General features: G+C 42.6%; 1 protein-coding gene and 1 long non-coding RNA gene across 2 annotated transcripts in view; one reads left to right on the forward strand and one right to left on the reverse strand.

The window, feature by feature from the left end:
• LOC134203261 (uncharacterized) overlaps window positions 1-25,633 on the reverse strand; it is a 113,569-nt gene that overhangs the window by 74,519 nt on the left and 13,417 nt on the right. Inside the window, 1 exon segment of the mRNA XM_062678135.1 lies at window positions 16,706-16,938. Coding sequence (XP_062534119.1) covers window positions 16,706-16,938 — 233 coding nt within the window.
• On the forward strand, window positions 1,422-2,280 carry LOC134203262 (uncharacterized). Its single transcript, XR_009977552.1, has 3 exons — window positions 1,422-1,540; window positions 1,700-2,069; window positions 2,129-2,280. It is a non-coding gene; the product is annotated as an uncharacterized LOC134203262 (long non-coding RNA).

Genomic DNA, 25,633 nt, shown 5'->3' on the forward strand with positions numbered 1-25,633 from the left:
CCATATCAAGATACAGTGATTTCACGCACACGTTCATCTCCACCAGATGGCAGTAGCGCGGCTCCGTCAACGCGGATAGCGAAAATTTTTGCGCACATACTTACAATTTAAAACACACTAAGCCTTGTGGTACAACTTGTACCATGGTACGAATACCATCAGTGTGTCATTATTATCAGATTCTCGGTTACTTGGGTGTTGATGTGATACACTGCTTCCCAAATGGGTACTTGCTCAAAACCTCACGCGGCCAATCACTACCGAAGGGTACGGTGCTAAACGATACACCGAAATGCTATTCATCCATAAGAAGCTATTAAACGGGATACAGAAAGAACGCCGGTACCTTTCCTGATGGGTACGCCACGTGCATTTTTTAGAAATTCAGACAATAGGTCATTGCACGAATCTTTGCTATCTCTTTCCCACTTGATAAAAATCAGGAAACAAAGCACATTTGCTCAAGAGTCCAGGCGGACATTCGAAAGGAACAACCGCACCCTAGGAAACGCCGCCCCATAAAAATCGAGTACCTATATGGGCATATTAATATTATATGTAATGTATTCTATTGACTCTGCATTTAATAAATAATAATGCTATGTTTAGACAAGGCAAATGAATTGAACAAGTCGCTTGAATTAAACGCAAATTGAACGTTTTAATACCTTCATTCAATTCACTTGAATAAATTCAACTTTTGGCAAGTGAATTGAATGCAACTGAGTTGTTCGTTGTGACAGGTATGGCATAAAGGCTCCGTCATACATTGTAAGCAAATCAATCGTGCGAGGGAACGATTTCTGGGAGCACTCGCAATAGGCCTTTTCATGTGACACTGCCGAGACTGCACTTGTTTACAACCGCTGAACAGGCCTGCAAGCCCGAAGCTGTCACTTTCATAGAAGAACTGTCAATTGACGATAAAATCAGCTGTTTTTAAATGTCTCGTGAAAAGGCCCATTGCAGTCACACGTAGCAGCTTTTCACTTTTAGCAAATGTCAGAATTACTCTTCTGCAAATATAAACAAAAATGAAAAACTTGTTTTTCGGCGAAAAAACCTTAATCTATTCCCATTTTTGCAGTGCAACACTGCCACCTGAATACCTTTTCACTTTTGCGAGCAAAAAATTTGCTAGTGCTGCACTTGCAAGCGCAATTTTGTTTGTTGTTGCAATCACTTTCAGTGTATGCAAATGTAAATTTTTAACAGACGTCACTTTTTGGGAGCAAAAAGCTCGTTGCGAGTGATTTGCTTGCAACGTCTGACGGAGCCTTATAACGGTCAATTTGAATCGACACCTTATTTTTCAGTTTTTTGATATCCAAAAATTTCCAGTGCAAAACGTCCAATCTACATTACCGACAACATTTCACAGATCTGTCGTTTGCAGCTTGTCAGTCTAATCAGAAATCTCTCGCAAAACAAAAACAAAGTTTCAGATTAGGCCTTTGATTACAAGTTATAAGTGAGTTTATTTTTTAAGTTTCAACGACTTTTTTGGAAACAAATAAAAAAGATTGCTAAAACAGTAAAGGTGAGTAATATTAACTTCTGTGTCTAGTTTGAGGGGTCATATGATAGTAATGGACTCTCTAATACAGAATAATTTCAATCGCTAGTCTAGAGTCAATCCTGAAATCCTGGAGTACCAATCGCCTATAGTTTTACTAATTTATAAATTTTACCATGCTAGGATTCATTGGTACCGTGAAGAAGCGTTTCGAAAGGAGATTGCCAAGGTAAGCGGAACTGCTTAGATGGCTCAGCAGATAAATAAGATCCCGTCGACGTTTGTCGCGTCCCGTTATCTGAACTCGTTTCCGGAAAGTTCCGTTTAGGATTACTCCACCAACTGAGCCGAGTGTGTGCCATGCTCAATCGAGTTGAAAGGAAAGAAAATAAATCACCATGAATATATGATCTATTACGTGTCCAAAATGGAACAAAATTAGCCCGAGAATGGATTATAGAATCTGCACCTGGCATGGATCAATCTTATCAAACTTATCTGCTTATCTGTAGGATCACTTGATATCGCTATCGGCGAGAAAGTGAAGATGTTGGTAAGTAATAATAAACATTCACAACGATAAAATTGGTTAATGTATTTTTTAATAAACAGGTGGAACAGATGCGTTGCATCTCGTACCTTGGTATTATCGTTTACGTGCTAGAACCGGTAGGGATGTTTGGACCCATCCTATTCCGCAGTTCTATGTGGTTGTGTCATTGCTAGGATTTCATCAGATCGGTCAGTGAAGAGCGCTTAGTTGAAAATTGAAGGTATTAGTTTGCGAGCTGGTATTATTGTCATGGTGCCGCTTAATACTAGGAAGCTGATCATATTACGAGAACTAGGAATGTTCTATTTTATATGATGTGGTTTTGAATAAAATTTTCGAAATGAAATTACGCACTTTTCTTATTAAACTATTAAGAAATAAACCTTAAATTGAAGGGCCAAAATGTACCCATATTTGGGTGAAATCCGTGTTCATATGGGTAACTGGTATCACGATCCTTCAGAGCCCAGATTAAAATCACCCAGAGACTCGCCAGATTGATGATTTTTGTATTGTATTCATATCCTAATTTTATGTAGTGGAAAATGCTTGTTTTTATCTAGGGTCGTCCGATGTCTAATAACCGATCCGATGTTTTGTGTTAGTCATTAATTTCCATATATAAAAAAAGTGCGGTCTGGAAATGTGATTATATAATGCACTTTTTCATTGGTATAGTTTTGTTTTTATGGTATATTTTACTTTTCCTAGATGTGCAAAAACTCCTTGCCGATAAAATACTTATGAAACGTCTTTGGCTAAGGTGGGGCGTTTTGCCCAGGCACTTGTTGAAATCCATTTTTTCACGAATTTTCAAAAAAGCTTTATTACGTGATCTCTGTATTATTTTTAGATGACTACTCACAGGCAATGCATTTGCGTTTTTTTGGATTACCAATTAACAAAAAATTGCATAAATTGCGTTGAAAAGTAAAAAGTTATCATATAGGTATTTCCTTAGGGGGGCATATTATACCGTCTTAACTTACATCTACATGCGTCTGACGGAAACCTTGTTTCACGCAAACCGTACCGCGCTTATTCTATTCATATGAGCATTAATCTAATAGATATATTCGAATGTCCCAACTAAGTGTCCATCATAATGCAGCATTTAATCGGCACAATAACTCAATGCTTTTCAGACTTTTCGACAAGAAATCGGTGATGGATTATCTCAGCAAACTAGACTAGCGAAATTCATAGCTGGCGCCTTATGAAGCGTCGACTGATTATTCCACCAACAGTCTTTCATATATGCAGTTACCTTCCTGAGTATTCTAGCGTCAATGGGCGTGTGGTCTACATACCGGCCTCCCAACCCCATCGTCCATGGTTCGAACCCAGTCTGCCACTTCACTTTTTTTCAAATGAACAACATTTTAATGTAAAATAATTGAATCACCAGAACGCTTAACTTGTTACACTTTGTTATAATCGGTTTCAAGATGTGGGGATGGCTGAGTGGCGTACATGGACGGCTCTCACTCTGGGGACTGAAGTTCGAGTCTTCTCGCTTGCAGTTTTTTTTTCATTTTCTATAATAATATGAACTCGGAAATTACAGTGTAAATATAAAAAAAAAACCCTAGGAGGTCAATTTATTACCATTTATTTGAACCAAAATGTGCAGGTTTTGTTCGAACTGTGCTAGAAAGGTCGTGCACTCATTTAATATGTACAGAGGGGAACTGTTCCATTTTCTATCTCACTGAACATATATTCATCTCATCTCAAAACAGAGAAGTATAGCAATCTTGTCGCTTCTTTTTGCTAACATGCATACTCACTGCTGAAAAAATCACAAAAATAAATAACAAATCAAATACTTTTTCATTACTTGGTTTTGATGGGATGAAAATGGGAGGTATGAGATAAAGTGCCGAACCGTTCCCCTATATGGCCTTGAATTCTATTGGCTTTACTTTGTTGCTAGATGAATGTACGCTAATTTTCACCATGTGACGTTACAGTTCCAATATCGTCGATCATTTTTTTTTCAATCAAACTTACTGTTATTGTTTACATCGAATATTTATTAATTTGTTGAGAATAGCTGCGTTCCAACACGTCGTTGAATTACTTACACTTTTTGCTGTGTTTCTTGCAAATTGATATATCCAAAGGGTAGACGACATTCAGAAAAAATATTGCCCTGCCTTACGCCGTATGAATAAAAATAATTCCATCGTTTAATCAGTGATATACTTAAAAGCTTTTGATGACACTTTACTGGACTGGAAATCCGTAAATCATCATCATCAATAATGAAGATTTTACAAATAAGCTGGCTCCAAAAGACGAACTCGAGAACATTTCTAGAGTTAGAGTAAGATGTGGGAGTGTAGGAGAATAGTCGTTGAAGCGATTGTTTAAATTCAAAATCAATTTTTAATTTAAAATCAAATTTTATTCCATAACATTTTCTTTTACTTTGCGAATATTTCAGCTCTCAAAGCTGAATAATGAATTATTAACTAGAACTAGACAACTCAAGAAACACACCCCCACCCCTCTATGCTTCTCAAACAAGTCGGCGGCGCCAACGATACTTTTTTCGTGGTCGACCACCGCTGTCTTGTCTCATAAGTATTTACTTCTATCAGTGCTAAAAATAGAACAGAAGCACGGCTTGCCGCTGATGCTTCGATGCTTAAGCCGAACGATGCACAGTGGCAGGAACCCGGACAAAACCTAAAACAAAATTTGATTTAATCATTCTTTCGTGAAGCTGGTATTGTTTTAATTTTACACAATTAGTTAATTCCTCAATTTGTTAATTGTAAATTTAATTTTTGGTGACTTGGTTCAAGTAGATGCTGTAAAGTATCTCCTAAACAAGTATGTATGAGAAAATTAAATTTGACAATTTTTTTCTATCGGGAAAGATTCGGAAAGATCTGATATCATGCATTGAAATATATATTTTGTCTACCTAACGGTGTTTAGTTTGGCGAATTACGCCTTGCTGCGCCAAAGCGGGAAATTGCCTGTTTCAAGGTTAGAATTGAGACACTGCTGTGGCTGCAGATCCTAAGTCATGGGCTTCCGGAAGTCTTTGGATAACTTAGCATATGTCGGATAACTATTAAAATTTCAAAATGAGTTCACCGTTACAAAATTACTGTTTGGCTAAATTTTAAGCGCAATCGTAGGTTTAGTCGAGCATTTGTATAGGGGACCGCCAGTGTGCGACGGCAAATTACCATTCCTTCTCTCATGCGCATTCATATACGGGATAGCGTTGAACGCGTTGAACAAAGCACGATGCTTTTTGAAATTGCTATATGAGGAGTATTTACAGGCTGTTATATAGGGTATTTGTGCTTTTCTTAGCGCATGATAGCAATAAGACGTGAGAAAAGTTATGTCTAACTCTTAGCAGAGAGGAGGATTTTTAATTATTGCACGGATATCCTATCGTAAAAAAATCACCCCAAATTACTATTTAGTAATTTGCATAGGGCACCCGTAACCTAAGGGGTTCTTATTGATACTTCCCATTATTATACACATATGTGTCTATTACTATGGATGTAATTATGCAATTATACCAATATAATTTTGCATTAACTTCCTCGAATCAATAGTGAATCTACTTTTATCTCAATTAAAGTAACAGCGTATCCAAGCGATTTCAATAGATTATCTATTAGAGCATCATTACTGGGCGCGAGTGTTTTGATCATCCTCGTAGCGCTGTCATTGCTTTGGTCACTCTTTTTCGCAAGGTCACTATTTTCGGTTATCATTTTGGTGGTTGCATTCCGTACCGGTGACGTTTAATAGTTCATCAAATAGTAGCGCTGTTATCGCGCTACCAAATTTGATCACCTGTCCGCTGTGCTACTGTTTTAGCAGCGCGTTTAGTAGCGACCGGAAAAGTTTCAAGTAATTATACTGCACTGCCAGACTGCTTATACTCACCACCGGCAATCTTGGTCTAAGCTAATGTATTGAAACTGTAAATTTTAATAAACAACGAGAAAATCTAATATTTTCTTTTCTCAATCCATTAATACTTCCAGTATAGGAATCGGTACCCTAGCAGGATAAACTCTGATGCTTATAGAGGCAATGAATGTATGCCCAATTCGATGATTTATATTTGTATGTATCTTGTTATATGCCATGTGTATTGATGGTGCTGTGGTGTAGTAGCCGCTCCCCGATCCAGCGATCACGAGTTCGAATCCAGGTTGGAGCGTTTTGCTTTTTTTTTTGCACGTGAAAACAGTTTTTTGGCCATAACTCTGAAACGCAAAGTTCGATCGATCTAATTTTAAATAGGAACCAATGGGACTGCATTCCGCGTCGAATGCAACTTGTTGCGAGCAAATCGGATAATGATTAATACCCAAAAACGTGTCTCACATTTTTGTACACATACACACACACACACACACACACATACATACACACATACAGACATCACCTCAATTCGTCGAGCTGAGTCGATTGGTATATAACACTATGGGTCTCCGAGCCTTCTATAAAAAGTTCGGTTTTGGAGCAGTTCTATAGCCTTTCCGTATACTTAGTATACGAGAAAGGCAAAAAGATTGTGATCACTGCATATGTTTTACGTTATCCAAGATTTTTATAGAAGTAAGGCCTTAGAGTCTACACGCGTAACCAAATCGCCTAGGAACAAAAGTTGTACAAGCAATGTGTGGTCTTTGGAATAAAATGTGATCACAAAATTTATGCTGTATTATTCAAGAAATCTCTGGTGAAAGACCTCAGTCATACAAAAAAAGCATGGAGTAAAGTCTTGTAGTCTGCCTCCGTAACCAAAGGTCTATCGTCCAAATTCAAGTGCGGTACATGCTCTTTATGGTACTCAGCATAGAATGCATTCACAGTGTATAGTCCAGATTACCTAAAAAATCTCTAGAGCAAGACCTTAAGGTTTACACGTCGAACCAAAGGTTTACTAACGTTTTTCAAAATTGGTGCATGTTCTTAGGGATCCTTAGAATAGAATGTGATCACTATATATGTTCTGCGTTATCCAATAAACCTCAGAAGTAAGGCCTACACGTGTTACCAAACATCTATCAAAAAGGCTCGAAAGCGGCACATTGTTACATATGTTCTGCGGTATCGAAATTCCTGCAGAAAGGCCTTATGGTTTATACGCGTTACCAAAGGTGTACCGGCTAGTTTCTAAAGTGGTACAAGCTCTTTATTTTCTTTAAAATAGAATTTGATCTCAACATATGGCCAAATTGCACCAAGCAACAACAAAAAAATCCCATTTTTCTGTCCAAACCTTTGTTTTGTAAAATTTGATTGATTACAAATCGTATCTGGTATCCCTCATTCCCATAACTGAGGATATCCTTCAACAAATGTACGAAACAATTGATATGAAATGATTTCCGTTTTCCTTCCACGAACAAAGCATCATAAGTTAGTCAAAAAGCCGCTTGGTGTGGTGTGGTTGAACCCCAATCATATAGTCTGTGGTATCCAAAAAATTCTGGTGTTGGGCCTTGAGGTCTTAACGAGTTACCGAGGTGTATCGAATAGTTTCAAAAGTGATGCATACTGTTTGTGGTTCTTGAAATAGAAAAGCGGTTCTCAACCTGGGGTACATGTACCCTTGGAGTTACCTTCGCTGGCCCTAGGGGGTACCTCAGAAAAAAATGCGTAATGGCGGACATACTACAATTTCAATCAAAATTCATTGATAAAGTTTTGATAATTGTGTATTTTCTATTTCAAAAATTTATAGTGTACATAATATGTAATGCGGTCAATAAATCCCAATTTAATACTGCCTTCCACAACCAGCACAATGTACGAAGGGCCGCGGAACAAAAGATCAAACGAACAAAACGTCGAATGAACAAAATGATTTTTTTTTTCAATAAAACTCGGTAGCTTCGTTGCAAGAGGATTAGAAGCATCCTTTTACGCCTTTCGGAAGCCTTCTTCCAAGCAGCTTGAAGGCAGCCTTTCAAGAGGCTCGGAAGCCTTCTTTCAAATGGTTAGGCTGCCTTCTTTCAAGTGCCTCCTTTCAAGTGGTTAGGTTGCCTTCTTTCAATAGGCTCGTAAGCCTGCTTTCAAGAGGCTCGGAAGTCTTCTTTCAAGTGGTTCGGAAGCCTTCTTTCAAGAGGCTCGGCAGCCTCCTTTCAAGAGGCTGGGAAGCCTCGCTTCAAGAAGCTCATAATTCTTCTTTTGATAGGCTTTGAAGCATACTATCAAGAGAATCAGAAGCGTTCTTCCAAAATGCAATGGAAGCTTCCTTTAAGTGCCTCGAAAACCGCCTTCAGAAGGCTCGGAAGCCTCTCTACAAGAGGCTCAGAAACATCTAATAAAGAGGCGCGGAAGCCTACTCTAAAGGGACTCAAAAGCTTAAAGGAGCTTCCCTTCAAAAGGGCTTGGAATTATGTTTTCAAGAGGATTGGAAGCCTACTTTCGAGAGGGGGTACCTCAAATAATGCAAAAGTTCGAAGGGGTACCTCTCAAGAAAAAGGTTGAGAACCACTGAAATAGAAAGTGATCAAAACGTATGCTCTGCATTATCCAAGAGATCTCTGCAGTCAAGCGTTAATGTTTCTACGCGTAGCCAAAGGTCTATTGACCTGTTGTAGTATATCCCAAGCCACACCACTTGTTTCTCAGTAAGTTACAGCAATTGTGGTGTTACTAACTACAGGTCTGGTTTTAACAAAATGCGTCATATGTGAAACTATTTTGTAATACAAAAAGCGCAAGGCTTCAACTGGGCTTAAATGAAAATAAAAACACCAGAAAATCAATAATTTTCTTGAAGAATCTGCCTACAAAAGCACAACATATGTAAACAACAAAGATATTTGTATTTCACAATACCTTTTAGGGAACATGCGGGGACTGCTAAATATAAAATGCTGCTCAGTAGAGTACAAAGTTAAGAAAATTATTTTGAGCTTTTTGGTGGAATGTCTTTACTTGTCATAAGACGAGTTTATACAGTCCCATTTAATTCCACCACTTAATTGTACCTTGACAGATACGTATTTCGACCTCAACAGTAAGGTCGTCTTCAGTGACTCGAGAGTACGAGACATTGAAGACGACCTTACTGTTGAGGTCGAAATACGTATCTGTCAAGGTACAATTAGGTGGTGGAATTAATTGGGACTGTACAAACTCGTCTTATGACAAGGGAGAGTACAAAGTGTTTTGTCACCGATCATAAACCTTTTGGCAAACATCAATTAACCAAATAACATTCTGAGCAACTTATTTGTTTTGTTTGATTCAGTAGACCATTTGATTCAAACTCTAGGACAATTTGGAGATCTCACTACATCTCATACATCTGGATTTGAGACGTAAGTGAAAGAAAAATATTCAGAGAATATAATTGAGTTGATACCGAGACTGAAGACATCATAAAGGCTTTGGTTGATTTGGTAGGCCACTTGATTCAAGCTCCAGGACAACTTGAAGATCTTACCACATCTCATATGCTAAAATTTGAAACGCAAGTGAAATAATAATACTCAGAAGACAAAATTGGGTTGACACATGGGTTGGGTTAACAACTCCAGGACAATTTGGAGATCTTAAAACATCTCATAGGCCTGGATTTGAGACATAAGTGAAAGACAAATAATCGGAGGACATAATAAGGTTGATACCGCAGCTAGGGGCATCTTGGAAGCCTTGGTTGGTTCATTGGACCATTTGATTCAAACTCCAGGAGAATTTGGAGATCTTACAACACCTCATATGTCTTGTGACGCAAGTGACGCAAGTGAAAGACAAATCCTTGGAGGACATAATTGGGTTGATACCACGGCTCGAGACATCATGAGGGCTTTGGTTGATTCGATAGACCATTTGATTTAAACTCCAGGACAATTTGGAGATCTTTTAACATCTCATATGCCTGTATTTGAGACGTAAGTGAAAGACTAATACTCAGAAGACAAAATTGAGCTGGCACCGCGGCTGGGGACATCGTGAAGCCTTGGTTGATTCGATAGACCATTTGATTCGAACTCTAGGACAATTTGGAGATCTTACAACATCTCATACGCCTGGATTTGAGACGCAAGTGAAAGAAAAATAATCGGAGGACATAATTGGGTTAATACCGCGGCTGGCGACATCATGAAAGCCTTGGTTGATTTTGCAGAACATTTGATTCAAACTCCAGGACAATTTGAACATCTTACTACATCTCATTTGTCTGGATTTGAGACGCAATTGAAAGACAAATACTCGGAGGACATAATTGGGTCAATACCGTGGCTGGGGACATCACGAAAGCATTGGTTGATTCGGCAGAACATTTGATTCATACTCCAGGACAATGTGGATATCTTGCAGCATCTCATATGCCTGGATTTGAGATGCAAGTAGCAGACAAATACTTGGAGAAGGTAATTGGGTTGTTTCAGCGGCTGGGGACATCAGGAAAGACTTGGTTGATTCGGAAGACCATTTGATTTAAACTTCAGAGCAATTTGGAGATCTTTGACCAGCTTACATGCCTGGATTGGAGACGCAAGTGAAAGACAAATACTTGGAGGACATATTTAGGTTGAAACCGCGGCTGAGGAGTCTAGGGAATTCTTTGATGACCTAGAAAGGAACGGCTGCTTAAGGCATATTGAGTTTGGAATAATAGATCATATAGGGCATGAACCATATTTAAAAAGAGATAACAGCCCTTCGGTTACGCGGGTAGACCTCAAGATACTTCAGGGAATTTTTGGATAACCTATAACGGAACTTGGTTTAATATATAAAATAAGGCATGAACCATTTCTAAAAAGAGATAACAGCTCGTTCGTTACGCTTGTAGATTTTAGGTCCTTGGTTACGCGTGTAGACTCCAGGAAACCTGGAATGGAACAATTATTGAAGGCAAATGATGAATATACAAAGCATCTACTTTGTTCTTTGGGTTTCTAAGAGTGCCTTCTTGTGGGCATACTTTTGGATGTCAATAATGTTTCCATTTACGTCACGTGCCGTAAAAAGAGGCAGTAAAACTAACTGACGTATAAAACCTGCCGTAAAAAGAGGATTCAGTGTACCACAAAGAGCATGCACCGTATTTGAATTTGGATAATAGGCCTTTGATTACGCGAGTAGACCCTAAGACTTTACTCCAGAGATTTCTCGGATGACTAAGACCTCATTCTATGGATTTTTTGCATGATCCAAAGAATATACTGTGAACACCCTCAATTCTAAGAAGCGTAAAGAGCATGTAGCATATTTGAAACTGGTTGAATAGCCTTTGGTTACGCGTATAGCCTCTTGGGCCCAACTTCAAAGATTTCTTGTATAACCATGAACAAAAGTTGTAAACCTTGAGAGCGGACAGAAAGTTTATGAATTTCTGTTTCCAAAACGGACAAAATTATCTAAATCGGTTGTAAATTGTTATGACAATATCAATTTATGGGAACACCGCATAAGGGTTAAGTTAGGATGACAGGATGTGAGTAATAATAACTCAGCCATCTTGTAATCGATTCAAATGATGCATTTCAAATTTAAAACCTTTACTGTTAAGAAAATTATTTTGAGCTACCTTTACTGTACCGACTGGGTCCCAGTCTAATGCTTGTTTACAGATTTTGTTTCCCCCCTACGTAAAGTGTGGCCGACCCAGCCCCACTTCCGATCCCGAATTTCTGTTGCTATTGGCCTCTGGTGACAACAATGATGGAGCTCGTTGTTTTAAATTCAGCTGTGAGGCCACCAGACGCGAATTATATACCGAAGGCATTTGTTGATGAACACCTGCAGCCGTTGAGTGTTCTCCACTGATACACACCATGTTTCGCTAGCGTATAACAGCACAGATTTCACGTTAGAGTTAAAAATTCGTATTTTGGTGGGATATTTCTTAAACTCCCAAAGTCAGCCCTTGCTTTCTTGATCCGTGCGCCTATGTCGATCTTGGTATCGCCGTCTGACGCCATTTGGCTATCAAAATATTGGAAGCATTCAACATTCTCCACTAGTTGCCGGGCTACTGTGAAACTGGAAGGGGTCACCGTGTTTACATCCAACGGTTTGGTTTTGTTGACGTTGATGACTAAACCTGCCGCAACTCAAATGTAACCGAATTCATACTTGTGTGTCGCTCGGAATGAAGCCGATCCCCAGTTTGTTGGTGGTGTCATAGCTTTGGTAGAACGTAGCCACTCGCTGCCCGCTTTCCCACACTTTCTGTCCTGTTCAGCAAATTGCCTGCAGCGTCGTGATGTCAAAGCTACGGAGATGTAATCCATCACAGATTATCCTGTCGCAACGCAACCTGTGAACCGACTTTAAGCTTCAGGTTCCAAGCTTCCAATCGTGATCATTTATTCGACGCCTTGGTCGTGGCCGATTATATTGAGTCGAATTATCTCTTATGTTGTTCGTAATGATACGTTTTACAGGCGGTTTATTGGGCCTGCGCAAACCTCCTCTCTCACCAGAGGTCCGTCGTGTCATGTCTGTTTAATATCTCACCAAACACCAGGAACAGTACACACTGTCACTTTGGCGGAGCCTGCTTGCGGATACATGCAGCTTTTAATACAAGTTTAACAGCCACCCACTGTCAAACCTCACCACACCCTAGGCAAGCCCTGCAAATCGCAGTGTCCTTGGGGAAAGATCGCCAAGCCTTCGGACATAGTCCCTGCTGCCACAACACTCGATTACATGTTACGTATCATACTGTCACATCATTTTCCAGAAGCATTTAACACCAAATTGAATACCACATATCAGACCAGAGCTCTGAAAGAGCAGCCAAAGGCTGAAAATCTCAAAAAGAAAGCTAATAATAACTAACTTTCTCTCTCTAGAACTATGTACTGTTAAGTCATTCGGCCTAGATGGTGTTGTTGGCTGAAGCCCCTGCCTTTTCCAGTGGAACCCCTGTTAGACAACTTCATAAACCGAGTCGGAACAGAAAGGAAGCTTTCCCGATGGATGGCAGCAAAGTTACGTTATCCCAATTTCCAGAAATAAAATTTAGGCGACAAACCTAGTCGTTTGAGCCAGAAGTTGGAAGCTAATGAACGACTAGGGTAAAGGAAGTATATGCATTCCAGGCATTGCACGATATCAGTACCTATTTGTTCTGCAAGGTATAAAGGCAAGCACGTGAACCTTCTTGGATATCTCCTTATAATAGTACTTGGGCTGCGAGCGAGCTAAAACCTTTATCGTGAACTTTTTTTTCTTTGCGGTACTGATCGAGAACACTACATCCGGGCTTTTAGAACTCTTTTAACGTTTACATTGATGTGTACGCAAACAACACTCTGCTTCTCATCATCGATGACATCTGCTTATAATGTTCAGGCCGTTTTTAAGGTGCACAAATTGGCCACTTACGTTAGATTTTTTTCAGTCAGCAGGAAAGTGCGTCACGTGTGTTGTAGTACACACCAGCTTTCGGTTCCCAGCAACTAGTTCAACCAATAATCGGGGGATCCGGCTTCGCATAGGAAATTATTAACAGTAGTTTACTCTATGAATTTGAGCTAAAATGCCTAGCAGACCGTAACCGGCGCTACTTGAACAAATGCGTCCTCGTCGCCTCCAGGCTTCTCTTATCTACCCCAGCTGAATTCGGGTGCGTCGATGCGGCGTCAGCCGATGGTGGAAAGGTAGTGCGGTCTATGGCATTAAAAGAATCCGCTTCTTGATCCAAACAGTGCCCAGTTTAGGAGTGGGTATAACCGGCACCAATTATGATCAATGATAGCTTCGAAAATCTGCTAACCGACCGAACAGAAGTGGCTGCTACGAAGAGTTGCTTTGAGTACTGGACTATCAACCAGAGTTAGGGTTGAGGTTGATGGACGACAGGTGGGATAAAGTAGGGAAGGTTATGCAAGAGCTTAAGAATGGCACCTCCCAAGCGATCTCCGGCGAGGTTATTGCAGATTGTCGAGTTACTATTTCCGTCCCATGCTACAAGCGGGTGTGGAAGAAGTAACAACGAAGACGTGCAAAGAGTTACTTGCGATGGTGAAGTCCTTGGCAACGAACAGATCTCCAAGGCCTAATCTGCCGTTCTAAGCATACTTGTACCAAATGCAAAAAAAAAAATACAATTGAGGAACTGGTGTTTTGAATTAAACCTTAATTTTTATTAACGTCCAGCTACTAAGAAATTTTAAGACTACCATAGTAACATTTTAATTTCTATAACGCTCTTGAAGGCCATAATTTGCTTTACAAGAGTGTGTTAAAACCAGTATAATACCAAAATGTTACTATTGTAATACATCCCAGGACCATTTAACCTTCTGTCTGTGCTCAGAAAAACTTACGTTGTCTGTGCTCTGGGGTCAAATTGACCCCAAATTGAAATTGCTATAACTTTTTTATTGTTTGGCCGATTTTGGATTTTTGGGGCTATTTCAAAAGATAATTTAATCATCTTTCAGGTCGTAACCAAAGATTGACTATTGGTGGGCGGGTACATCGCGGGGAGGGTTTTTAGTGAACAAGGGTACCAAAACAGTGATTTTTCATGAATATTGTACTTATATCTGAAAATCCTATCCATTTTGAACTGCACCTTTTATAAAAAGGTTATGCAAGAAGGCGTGTGCTTTGGCATGAGGCGTTGATAAGTTTAGAACTTGGCCGCCAGGTGGTGGTATATTTGAAATCATTATTTTAGACTACTCAAGATATTCCGATATATAGAATTCTCTTTAGTGTAAATATTCTTATCGCACAAATTAAAAATTTGTTAAAATGGCGTCTTGACCAAAGGTCGTCTGGTGGGAATAAACCGTCGTGTGACGGAAGTAATGATTGGAAATTTTACAAATAGGCGGAAAATTGGCTGATCTTTGGTTACGCATGTAGACCCAAAGACCTTAATTCCAGGGTTTTCTTGGATGACCTAAAACATATTCTGTGAACACATTCTATTATTTGCAGCATCGCTGGAGCAGGTTGAATACAAAGAAAACTTTTGATGAACTCTACCACAACATTCATGTTTGCCAAAAATGCTACAAACCAAAATACATCAGATAACACATGGAACAATATACTCAAATATAACAGCTCACTAGCGCCGCATCTTGGTAGAAGTGATCATTATATTGAGCACTGCTTTGTAGTCCTGGACATCCTGAACAATGTTGCCGAATACAACTTGGGTGTAGGTATGAGGGATCTCAAGCTAAAGCAATATTTCAAACATGCAAGAATAAGTACACTAGCGCCGCCTATTTGTAAATTTCCTAATTATTTATTCCATCACATGACAGTTCATTCCCACCAGACAAACTTAGTTAAAGACGTAATCTTTACGAATTTCAAATTTGTGCGATAAGAGTATTTACAATGAGCAGAATTCCATATATCGGAATTACTTGAGTAGTCTAATATAATGAATTTAAATATACCGCCACCTAGCGACCAAGCTCTAAGCTAATCAATGCCTCATGTCAAAGCACACGCCTTCCTGCATAACCTTTTTGAAAAGGTGCAGTTCAAAATGGGTAGGATTTTCAGATATAAGTAAAATAAGTATGAAAAATCACTGTTTTTGTACCCTTTTTTACGAAAACCCATCCCCGCGATGTACCCGCCCACTTATAGTCAATCTTTGGTAACGACCTGACAGATGATTAAATTATCTTTCGAAACAGCCCCAAAAATCCAAAATTGGCCAAACATTAAAAAAGTTATAGCAATTTCAATTTGGGGTCAATTTGACCCCAGAGCACAGACAACGTAAGTTTTTTGAAAAAAGTACACTGTAGCGCATATTTTCAAGATTTTTCAAGCGAATTTGCACCTAGGAGACAGATCTCGGCGAGTTTTACCAAACTACCAAAAATTAGGAGAATCGGTTGAAAACTAAAAAAATGGCAGCCACTCAAAGTGGCCTGCGGTCATATTGACCCCAGAGCACAGACAAAAGGTTAATAAACTTATTTTTATGAAAATCATTCATATTTTCTATTCACAAATGGTCTGGGCTCTGCCAAACCGCATCAAGCGGCTTTTTGACAGACTTGTGATATTTTATTTATGAAAGGAAAAGGAAAATCATTTCATATCAATTCAAATGTACATTCTTTGTAGGATAATTTCAGTTAAGGGGATCGAGGGATATCCAATACGATCTACGCTCAATTAAATATGATAATACACAAAAGTCTTGACTTAGCCTATTTTTTTTTAATTTTTCTATATTAATAAAATGTAGTTATACATTATAGTTTCAATGAACGTTACATTTCCAGCATATACATTAGTTAATCCTATAATGCCTCCCTTTAAAAAAAGATTTACTGTTAAAACTCTAATTTTTGAAGTAAGTCTTTAAGGATCCTTAGCAGCTTGTGGTATTGATGAACCCTAAATAAAAATCCAAAAGCTTCGTGTTGGAACTTTGAAATTTTCCTTATTAGAAAATGTCCCCCTTCTAGCTGATATGATTTTCGATATGCAACGCATTCCATCAGACGACAATTTTCCTTATCATTCCTCCCCGGGGGCCATAACCAATCAATTTACCAATCCCCAGTGAAGCCGAATCATGCGGAAGAAATCGGCAAACGGGATCTTGCCGCTCACCCGTTACTCGTGCCGTGCCCTCCCGCCTTCACCCGCTGCTGGATTAACCCCATCAAACGTACCTGCGAGTACATTAGGCTTAATGGCAGACTCATCGCAATCGATAGCAGCCACACGAAGCTGATTTTCAGTATCACCCGTCGCCGGGTCTTGTTCCGGCCGAACCGCATCGGGTAGCGCAACGAGAGGTACCGATCCACGGAAATGGTGCACAGATGCATGATGCTCGCGGTGCAAAACAGCACATCCAGGCAGATCCACACCAGACAGTACTCGGACTGCAGCGGAAAGTATCCTGCGGAAGAGAGGTGGAGAATTGAAAAAAAATGTACATTTCACGAGAGTAAAAAAAATCCACTGAACAAAAATTTGATGAGATATGTATCGTGTTCTCGAGGGCAGGGAAGCGAAATGGGAGCAAAAGTTTCATCGCACAATTTTTATCTTTCCCAAGCAACACGAGTTATTCCGAAAAGTGACATAATCGAAGTTGTTTGATTTTTATTTGATTGTTCGATACATTTTCTTCTTATTTGTTCGCAGAGTAGAATCAAATATATGTTCGACAGTCTGTTCACTAAGAAGTTGCGGTTCAAACAGCGTCTATTCTGGCAAACAGGGGCTGAATAAGAGAGGCTCTTCCCCGGGATCTGTGCCTTATTACAGTGGATGTTTCCGAAAATCATCATTGTTCGAGAAACCGATATGGACAATTTATGGATGGAGTGTAACGCCAACGACCATAACCCATATTAACCAAGCGTCCTATAAATAGGACAGCTTTTGTTAACGACTTAAGTGCGAAACAACTGGATAGATACTCTACATCATGTCTAAGAAACAGCAATTCTGTCTGATGACACGATGCAGCATGCAGCATTATCAGCTTGCTTTTTCGTTATGGGCACGGTTGAAGCCATAACAGCCAATGCATTGGAGCTGAAGCATATTAACAGTTTTCATTTCATAAGTAGACGAGTTCGTACTATTATATTTAATTCCACCACATGCTCGTAACTTTAACAGTTACAATCCTTAAAGTTACAATCAAGTGGTGGAATTAAATGGGATAGTACGAACTCATCTTATGATATGTGAAAAAAATCCACTAAAAGCTCAAAATAATTGTCTTATTCGTAAAGTATGTTCAAAGCATTAGTAGGGAAAGGGGTCATTTATTCGGCCAACCAACTTTCAGCCTTGTGGCCTTTAGCCACAAGTTTTATTTCATCGAGAAAATCTTTGTAATTCAACGGGAAATCTTTGGGAGTTCGGCCGCATTCCCATAGAAAATTGTTTAAAGTATTCACAAGTTAATCGAAATATGCATGGATGTTTCTTAATATTCAAAGGAAATACTTCGAAATTTTCTCAGATTTTTTTTTAACAGACCGCTAATCTCTTTTCTAATTCATTATTGTCACTGATATTTACTCCGGATTTCAAAGGCAGCTGGGGGCAGCAGGGACTATGTCCAAGGGCTTGACGATCCCTCCCCAGGCCATCTGCGAGTTGTGGCGCCTGCCTAGGATGTGGTGGGGTTTGACAGTGGGCCCTGTTAAACCTCTATAAAAAGCTGCATGTATCCGCAAGTAGGCTCCGCCAAAGCGACCGTGTGCCGCTCAAAGCGCACAAGCCCAAGTCCTGGTGTTAGGTGGGACGCTAAACAGCCCTGACACGATGGCCCTCCGGCGAGACAGGAGGTTTGCGCAGGCCCAATAAGCCGCCTGGAAAACCAATAATTACGAACAATATAAGAGATAATGCTACTCGATATAATCGGCAAAGACCTAGGCGACGAATAAAGGATCACGATTGGAAGCTTGGAACATGGAACTGCAAGTCGCTAGGTTTCGCAGGTTGCGACAGGATGATCTACGATGAATTACATCCCCGCAACTTCGACGTCGTGGCGCTGCAGGAGATTTGCTGGACAGGACAGAAAGTGTGGAAAAGCGGGCATCGGGCAGCTACCTTCTACCAAAGCTGTGGCACCACCAACGAGCTGGGAACCGGCTTCATAGTGCTGGGTAAGATGCGCCAACGCGTGATTGGGTGGCAGCCAATCAACGCAAGGATGTGCAACTTACTTACTTACTTATGGGTCCTGTACACCTCCGGTGGTGCAAAGGGCCGACTTGAAAGATCTCCATCCTGAGCGTTGCCCGGCTATCGCTTTAACCTGTTGCCAGGTTAGATTTCGGTCGACTTCTTTTATTTCTTTATTGAGGCTTCGCCGCCATGAGCCTCTGGGTCTGCCTCTGCTGCGATGTCCTGCTGGGTTCCAGTCTAATGCTTGTTTACAGATTTCGTTTCCGCCCCTACGTAGAGTGTGGCCGACCCAGCCCCACTTCCGATTCCGAATTTCTGTTGCTATCGGCCTCTGGTGACAACGATGATGGAGCTCGTTGTTTGAGATCCAGTTGTGAGACCACCAGGCCCGAATTATATACCGCAGGCATCTGTTAATGAACACCTGCAGCCGTTGAGTGTTCTCCACTGATACACACCATGTTTCGCTAGCGTATAACAGCACAGATTTCACGTTAGAGTTGAAAATTCGTATTTTGGTGCGTTCACTTATCTGCCTGTTTTTCCAGATATTTATTAAACTCGCAAAGGCAGCCCTTGCTTTCTTTATCCGTGCGCCTATGTCGATCTTGGTACCGCCGTCTGACGCCATTTGGCTACCAAGATATTCGCGAAGTCGAAGCAAATTCTGCTCTTCCCTCCCATGGGAAATCCCATTGCTATCTGTCAGAGTTTGAGTGAAACATGGCCGCCATCTCCTCCTCTCTGTTGCTCTACTGTAAAAACTTATAAAGAACTGTCATTGTTTGTGTGAAGAATTTTGCTTCGACTTCGCGAATTGGAAGCTTTCAACATTCTCCACTGGTTGCCCGGCTACTGTTAAACTGGAAGGAGTCACCGTGTTTACATCCAACGATTTGGTTTTGTTGACGTTGATGACTAAACCTGCCGAAGAGGAGCGCTCGGCAAGGTCGTTGAGCTTACTCTGTGCAAGGATGTGCAAGCTGAGGATTAAAGGCCGTTTCTTCAACTATAGCATCATCAACGTGCACTGCCCACACGAAGGGAGACCCGACGACGAGAAAGAAGCGTTCTACGCACAGCTGGAGCAGACATACGATGGATGCCCACTGCGGGACGTCAAAATCGTCATCGGAGACATGAACGCGCAGGTAGGAAGGGAGGAAATGTATAGACCGGTCATCGGACCGGATGGTCTGCACACCGTATCGAATGACAAATGCCAACGATGCATAAACTTCGCAGCCTCCCGCGGAATGGTAGTCCGAAGCACCTTCTTTCCCCGCAAAAATATCCACAAGGCCACATGGAGATCACCTAACCAAGAAACGGAAAACCAAATCGACCACGTTCTAATCGACGGTAAATTCTTCTCCGACATCACGAACGTCCGCACTTACCGCAGTGCGAATATTGAATCCGACCACTACCTCGTTGCAGTATGCCTGCGCTCAAAACTCTCGACGGTGTACAACACGCGTCGAAGTCGGACGCCGCGGATTAATATTGGGCGGATACGAGACGGTAGGCTAGCCCAATAATACGCGCAGCAGCTGGAAGTGACACTCCCAACGGAAGAGCAGCTAGGCGCAGCGTCTCTTGAAGATGGCTGGAGAGATATTCGGCAGACGAAGATGGCGGTATGGTGATGGTTCTGGGGGAACGCGCGCAGGACATAATTCTACCGGCTCCGGATCTCCAAGAAATCCAGGAGGAGATAGGCCGGCTGAAGAACAACAAAGCCCCTGGGGTTGACCAACTACCAGGAGAGCTATTTAAACACGGTGGTGAGGCACTGGCTAGAGCGCTGCACTGGGTCATTACCAAGATTTGGGAGGAGGAAGTTTTGCCGCAGGAGTGGATGGAAGGTGTCGTGTGTCCCATCTACAAAAAGGGCGATAAGCTGGATTGTAGCAACTACCGCGTAATCACATTGCTGAACGCCGCCTACAAGATACTCTCCCAAATTTGATGCCGTCGACTAGCACCAATTGCAAGGGAGTTCGTGGGGCAGTACCAGGCGGGTTTTATGGGCGAACGCTCCACCACGGACCAGGTGTTCGCCATTCGCCAAGTACTGCAGAAGTGCCGCGAATACAACGCGCCCATCATCGACTTCAAAGCCGCATATGACACAATCTATCGGGACCAGCTATGGCAGCTAATGCACGAAAACGGATTTCCGGATAAACTGACACGGTTGATCAAAGCGACGATGGATCGGGTGATGTGCGTAGTTCGAGTTTCAGGGGCATTCTCGAGTCCCTTCGAAACCCGCAGAGGGTTACGGCAAGGTGATGGTTTTCGTGTCTGCTATTCAACATCGCTTTGGAAGGGGTAATACGAAGAGCAGGGATTAAAACGAGTGGTACAATTTTCAATAAGTCCGTCCAGCTATTTGGCTTCGCCGACGACATAGATATTATGGCACGTAACTTTGAGAAGATGGAGGAAGCCTACATCAGACTGAAGAGGGAAGCCAAGCGAATCGGACTAGTCATCAACACGTCGAAGACGAAGTACATGATAGGAAGAGGTTCAAGAGACGACAATGTGAGCCACCCACCGCGAGTTGGCATCGGTGGTGACGAAATCGAGGTGGTAGAAGAATTTGTGTACTTGGGCTCACTGGTGACTGCCGAAAATGATACCAGCAGAGAATTTCGGAGACGTATAGTGGCTGGAAATCGTACATACTTTGGACTCCGCAAGACGCTCCGATCGAATAGAGTTCGCCGCCGTACCAAACTGACAATCTACAAAACGCTCATTAGACCGGTAGTCCTCTACGGACACGAGACCTGGACGATGCTCGTGGAGGACCAACGCGCATTCGGAGTTTTCGAAAGGAAAGTGCTGCGTACCATCTATGGTGGGGTGCAGATGGCGGACGGTACGTGGAGGAGGCGAATGAACCACGAGTTGCATCAGCTGTTGGGAGAACCATCCATCGTTCACACCGCGAAAACCGGAAGACTGCGGTGGGCCGGGCACGTAGCCAAAATGTCGGACAATAACCCAATAAAAATGGTTCTCGACAACGATCCGACGGGTACTAGAAGGCGAGGTGCACAGCGGGCAAGGTGGATCGATCAGGTGGAAGATGACTTGCGGACCCTCCGTAGACTGCGTGGTTGGCGACGTGTAGCCATGGACCGAGCCGAATGGAGAAGACTCTTATATACCGCACAGGCCACTTCGGCCTTAGTCTGAATAAATAATAAATAAAATAAATAAATTCAAAGGAAGCTTTTCGGAATTTCGAAGGAAGTTGTTTGAATTTCCACGGGATATTCTTCGGAATTTCCCCTGGTAGTTCTTCTTAGTTTTAGCAATAGCTTTTTAGAAGGGGTGTTTTGGGGATATCAATTCAAAATTTCACAGAAAATCCACTGGTTCTTCGAAATTTCCAAGGATAATTCGGCGTAGAACATATTGGATCAGCAGTGTGTCAGATTAAAAGAGGCGGCGCGCTGATGCAAACATGTCGGCGGCGTGATGCTAAAAACTGTCATCGGCGGCGACGCACACCTCTAGCCTCACTATAATTCGCCACAATGCTGTACGCTAAAAGACGTAAAGTCGGAACTACTCAAAATTTGGGTAAAAGATACTACCGTGCAGGACCGAAATCCATACAGCACCGAAATCCGTCCACCTCAGGAGCAATCAATAAATAGTAGGGGGTTCAATGTTATTAATTTATAAATAACTTATCTTGTCCTGTTCATATTCTTGACAGTAAGCTCTGTGGCTATTAAAATGGACAGTAGGCTTTGAAATTGAAACAACAAAAATTAAAAACAAATCACTACCCAAAAAACTCATAGTTTTTGGTGCCACTTGAGGCCCTCCTTAGCCGTGCGGTAAGATGCACGACTACAAAGCAAGACCATGCTGAGGGTGGCTGGGTTCGATTCCCGGTGCCGGTCTAGACAATTTTCGGATTGGAAATTGTCTCGACTTCCCTGGGCATAAAAGTATCATCGTGTTAGCCTCATGATATACGAATGCAGAAATGGTAACTTGGCTTAGAAACCTCGCAGTTAATAACCGTGGAAGTGCTTAATAAACACTAAGCTGCGAGGCGGCAATGTCCCAGTGGGGGATGTAATGCCAATGAAGAAGAAGAAGAAGAAGCAAAATTATTAAAAAATAAATCATACGGATCGCTTCTCAAGATGAGCATTGAACTATTTATAGTGGCAGTAGAGTCAATAAAAAATCAGTACAATGCAACCACAAAACAGATAGACATCTGTCGTACCCAAGCAAATCCGTTCTTCAACTTGCTTTATTTTTTGTCGGGCACTTGCAAACAAATGGCGTGTTCACGCCTCAATCAAGAAACGAACACTGAATGATCTTTATTTATTTTCTTTGTCCCCTGCTAACAATCTAGAATTCCCTGTCAGCCTACTGAGATTCAATTTCAAATTTCTTCTCATTAGCCTCTTAGTATGCTGGAAGGTCTCGTTTTGACCGTCATCCAGTGCGGTTGGTTTTGCGCTCTACTTTTGTGCGATGACCGCGGTCGAAACAAATATGTAGTGCAATAAATTAGTTGAAAAAGTGCAAAAGCTGCTGGAGACGCGCGCATGTTCGTACATGCCCGGGTTGATCAATTGTTATCAAGGGCAATGCCCTTGCTAATATTTCGATCAATCCTATGTAAATGATCAAACATGTTTAGCGTCTGAATAATTGAGAAGAAGAGGTAAGACTTTGATATACTGTGAATATATTTAAACACGCACCCACACAAACGCACACACATTCACATATACACAAACACAAATATACATATACATACATACACTGATGGCCATAGGTATTCGTCACATTTTCATTGTAATCTACATGACAAATACTTTTGTTTATCAGTGTACTCACATACACGGGCTGCGAAATGGTGAGTTGACATCTGGGAAGAAGCGACCTACACAGCTCTGGTCCTCACAAGTTCCAATCTCACGCTTCCACGGGTCTTCCGATGATAGTCGACCGCCAGCTAAGGGTTTTGTACTTAGCTGGTAGTGCAGCCTGAGCACTGTTGTCCTTCTGACATCAGCTAGAGTGAGTGGGTGCGACCATCGTCCCTAACCCCTCATCCCAAGGCGTTAAGCGACCCGTGCCGAGGGGATGCATGGCCAGGGGGGTGAAATAATGAGCTAGGCCTTTAACGGAGCCTGTGGGGTACCTGGGCACCCTCCACAGTAATTGTCCCTTACCGCGTCATGCTGGGCTCTGGCGTGGTGGACCTCTTTTCCCGAGCAACTCGTGGAACCAAAATGGAAAACCAAGTCAATTATTCAATTAGTGGTAGTAGTGTAGGCGACAACCCCTTCGCAAGAGGTGGGTTGTTCAGGTCTCCGCCTAGCAGGCCAGAAGCAATAGTCGGCAGCTCGGTGCGCAGTGCCAGCGTGGGTCACTTAACCATCTCCCAGGCTACGCCGGTAGAGGTTATAGACGGCCCATAGCTTGTGAAGGCGATGAACTGCAAACGCGATGGGATTTCGGCCTTTGAGGTGGCGACGGAACAGCTGGACGCCATCGTCGAAGCATAATATCAGTAAGGACCTCAAAAGGAGCTTGCAGAAACTTCGAAAGTCGATGTTGGACGCCAAGCTGAAGAGAGCGGTCGGGACGGCCAAGTGTAAACCCGTGAAATCCGTGGAGTCGAGGTCTACCCAGACTGAGGCCCAAGGATTCGCGGACTCAGGCAAGGTCGAATCGACCGAGAGCGTCCCATCGAAGACGGTGGTGCCAAAGTCTACTCAGACTGAGGCTCAAGTATTCGCGGGCACGTCTGGAGTGACTGCTCCAACGGAGCAGACACAAAAACGGGGGAGACAGTCTCCAGGGGATGAGCTCCCTGGGGGCCGCTCCAAAACGCGAAGGGTTACTACCCCGAACAAGGGTAGTGGGGCAACCCCGGCCAGATACCTCCCAAACCGGTGGGTGAAGGACCTGGAAAGGTCCGGCCACCCAGGAAAGACGGTGGTAAAGGGTTACGGCAGGCTGTGAGCTCTCCGCCGCCCCAGACCAGGAGAATAGAGGGGGATGACGCCTCCTGGACCCTGGTCAAGAACAAGAGGAAACCGAAGACGTCAAGGGCCGAAAAGAAGGCCCAGGCGAATGAGGGTAGCAAGAAGTCTAGGGTAGGCGCCAATCGCTCCAGGGGCGATGCCCTAGTCATCAAAACGGACGAGGCTAAGTACTCGGACGTCTTGAAGGCGATGAGGAGTGACGCAAGCTCGGTGAACTCGGCGCCGACGTACGTCGAATAAGACGTTCCCGGATGGGCGAGATGATCCTCGAGCTGAAGCGGGACGTCTCGCAAAAGGGCGCCGCCTACAAGAAGTTGGCGGAGGAAGCCCTAGGCGAGACGGTCAAGGTGAGGGCACTCACGACGGAGGTGAATCTAAGGGTTAAAGACCTGGACGAGATCACCGAAGTCGAAGAGCTCGTCACGGCACTGCGGCGACAGTGTGAAGTGGAGACGCCCACCTCAGCCGTTCGGCTACGGAAAGGGACACAGGTAGCAGTGGTTCGGCTATCTGCAGCGGATGCCTCCAAGGTAGTCAAGTTAGGGAGCGTCAAGGTGGGATGGTCGATGTGCGCTGTGGGAATATACGAGCAACCCGAAGTTTGCTTCAAGTGCCTGGAACCGGGGCACAAGCAATGGGACTGCAAAGGCCCTGACACCTGATTGATCCACCTTGCCCGCAGCGCACCTCGCCTTCTTGTGCCCGTCGGATCGTTGTCGAGAACCATTTTCACCGGGTTACTGTCCGACATTCTGGCTACGGGCCGGCCCACCGCAGTCGTCCGATTTTCGCGGTGTGAACGATGGATGGTTCTCCCAACAGCTGATACAACTCGTGGTTCATTCGCCTCCTCCACGTACCGTCCGCCATCTGCACCCCACCATAGAT

Source organism: Armigeres subalbatus, unplaced genomic scaffold (assembly GCF_024139115.2).
Source record: "Armigeres subalbatus isolate Guangzhou_Male unplaced genomic scaffold, GZ_Asu_2 Contig1728, whole genome shotgun sequence".
Lineage (NCBI taxonomy): Eukaryota > Metazoa > Arthropoda > Insecta > Diptera > Culicidae > Armigeres > Armigeres subalbatus.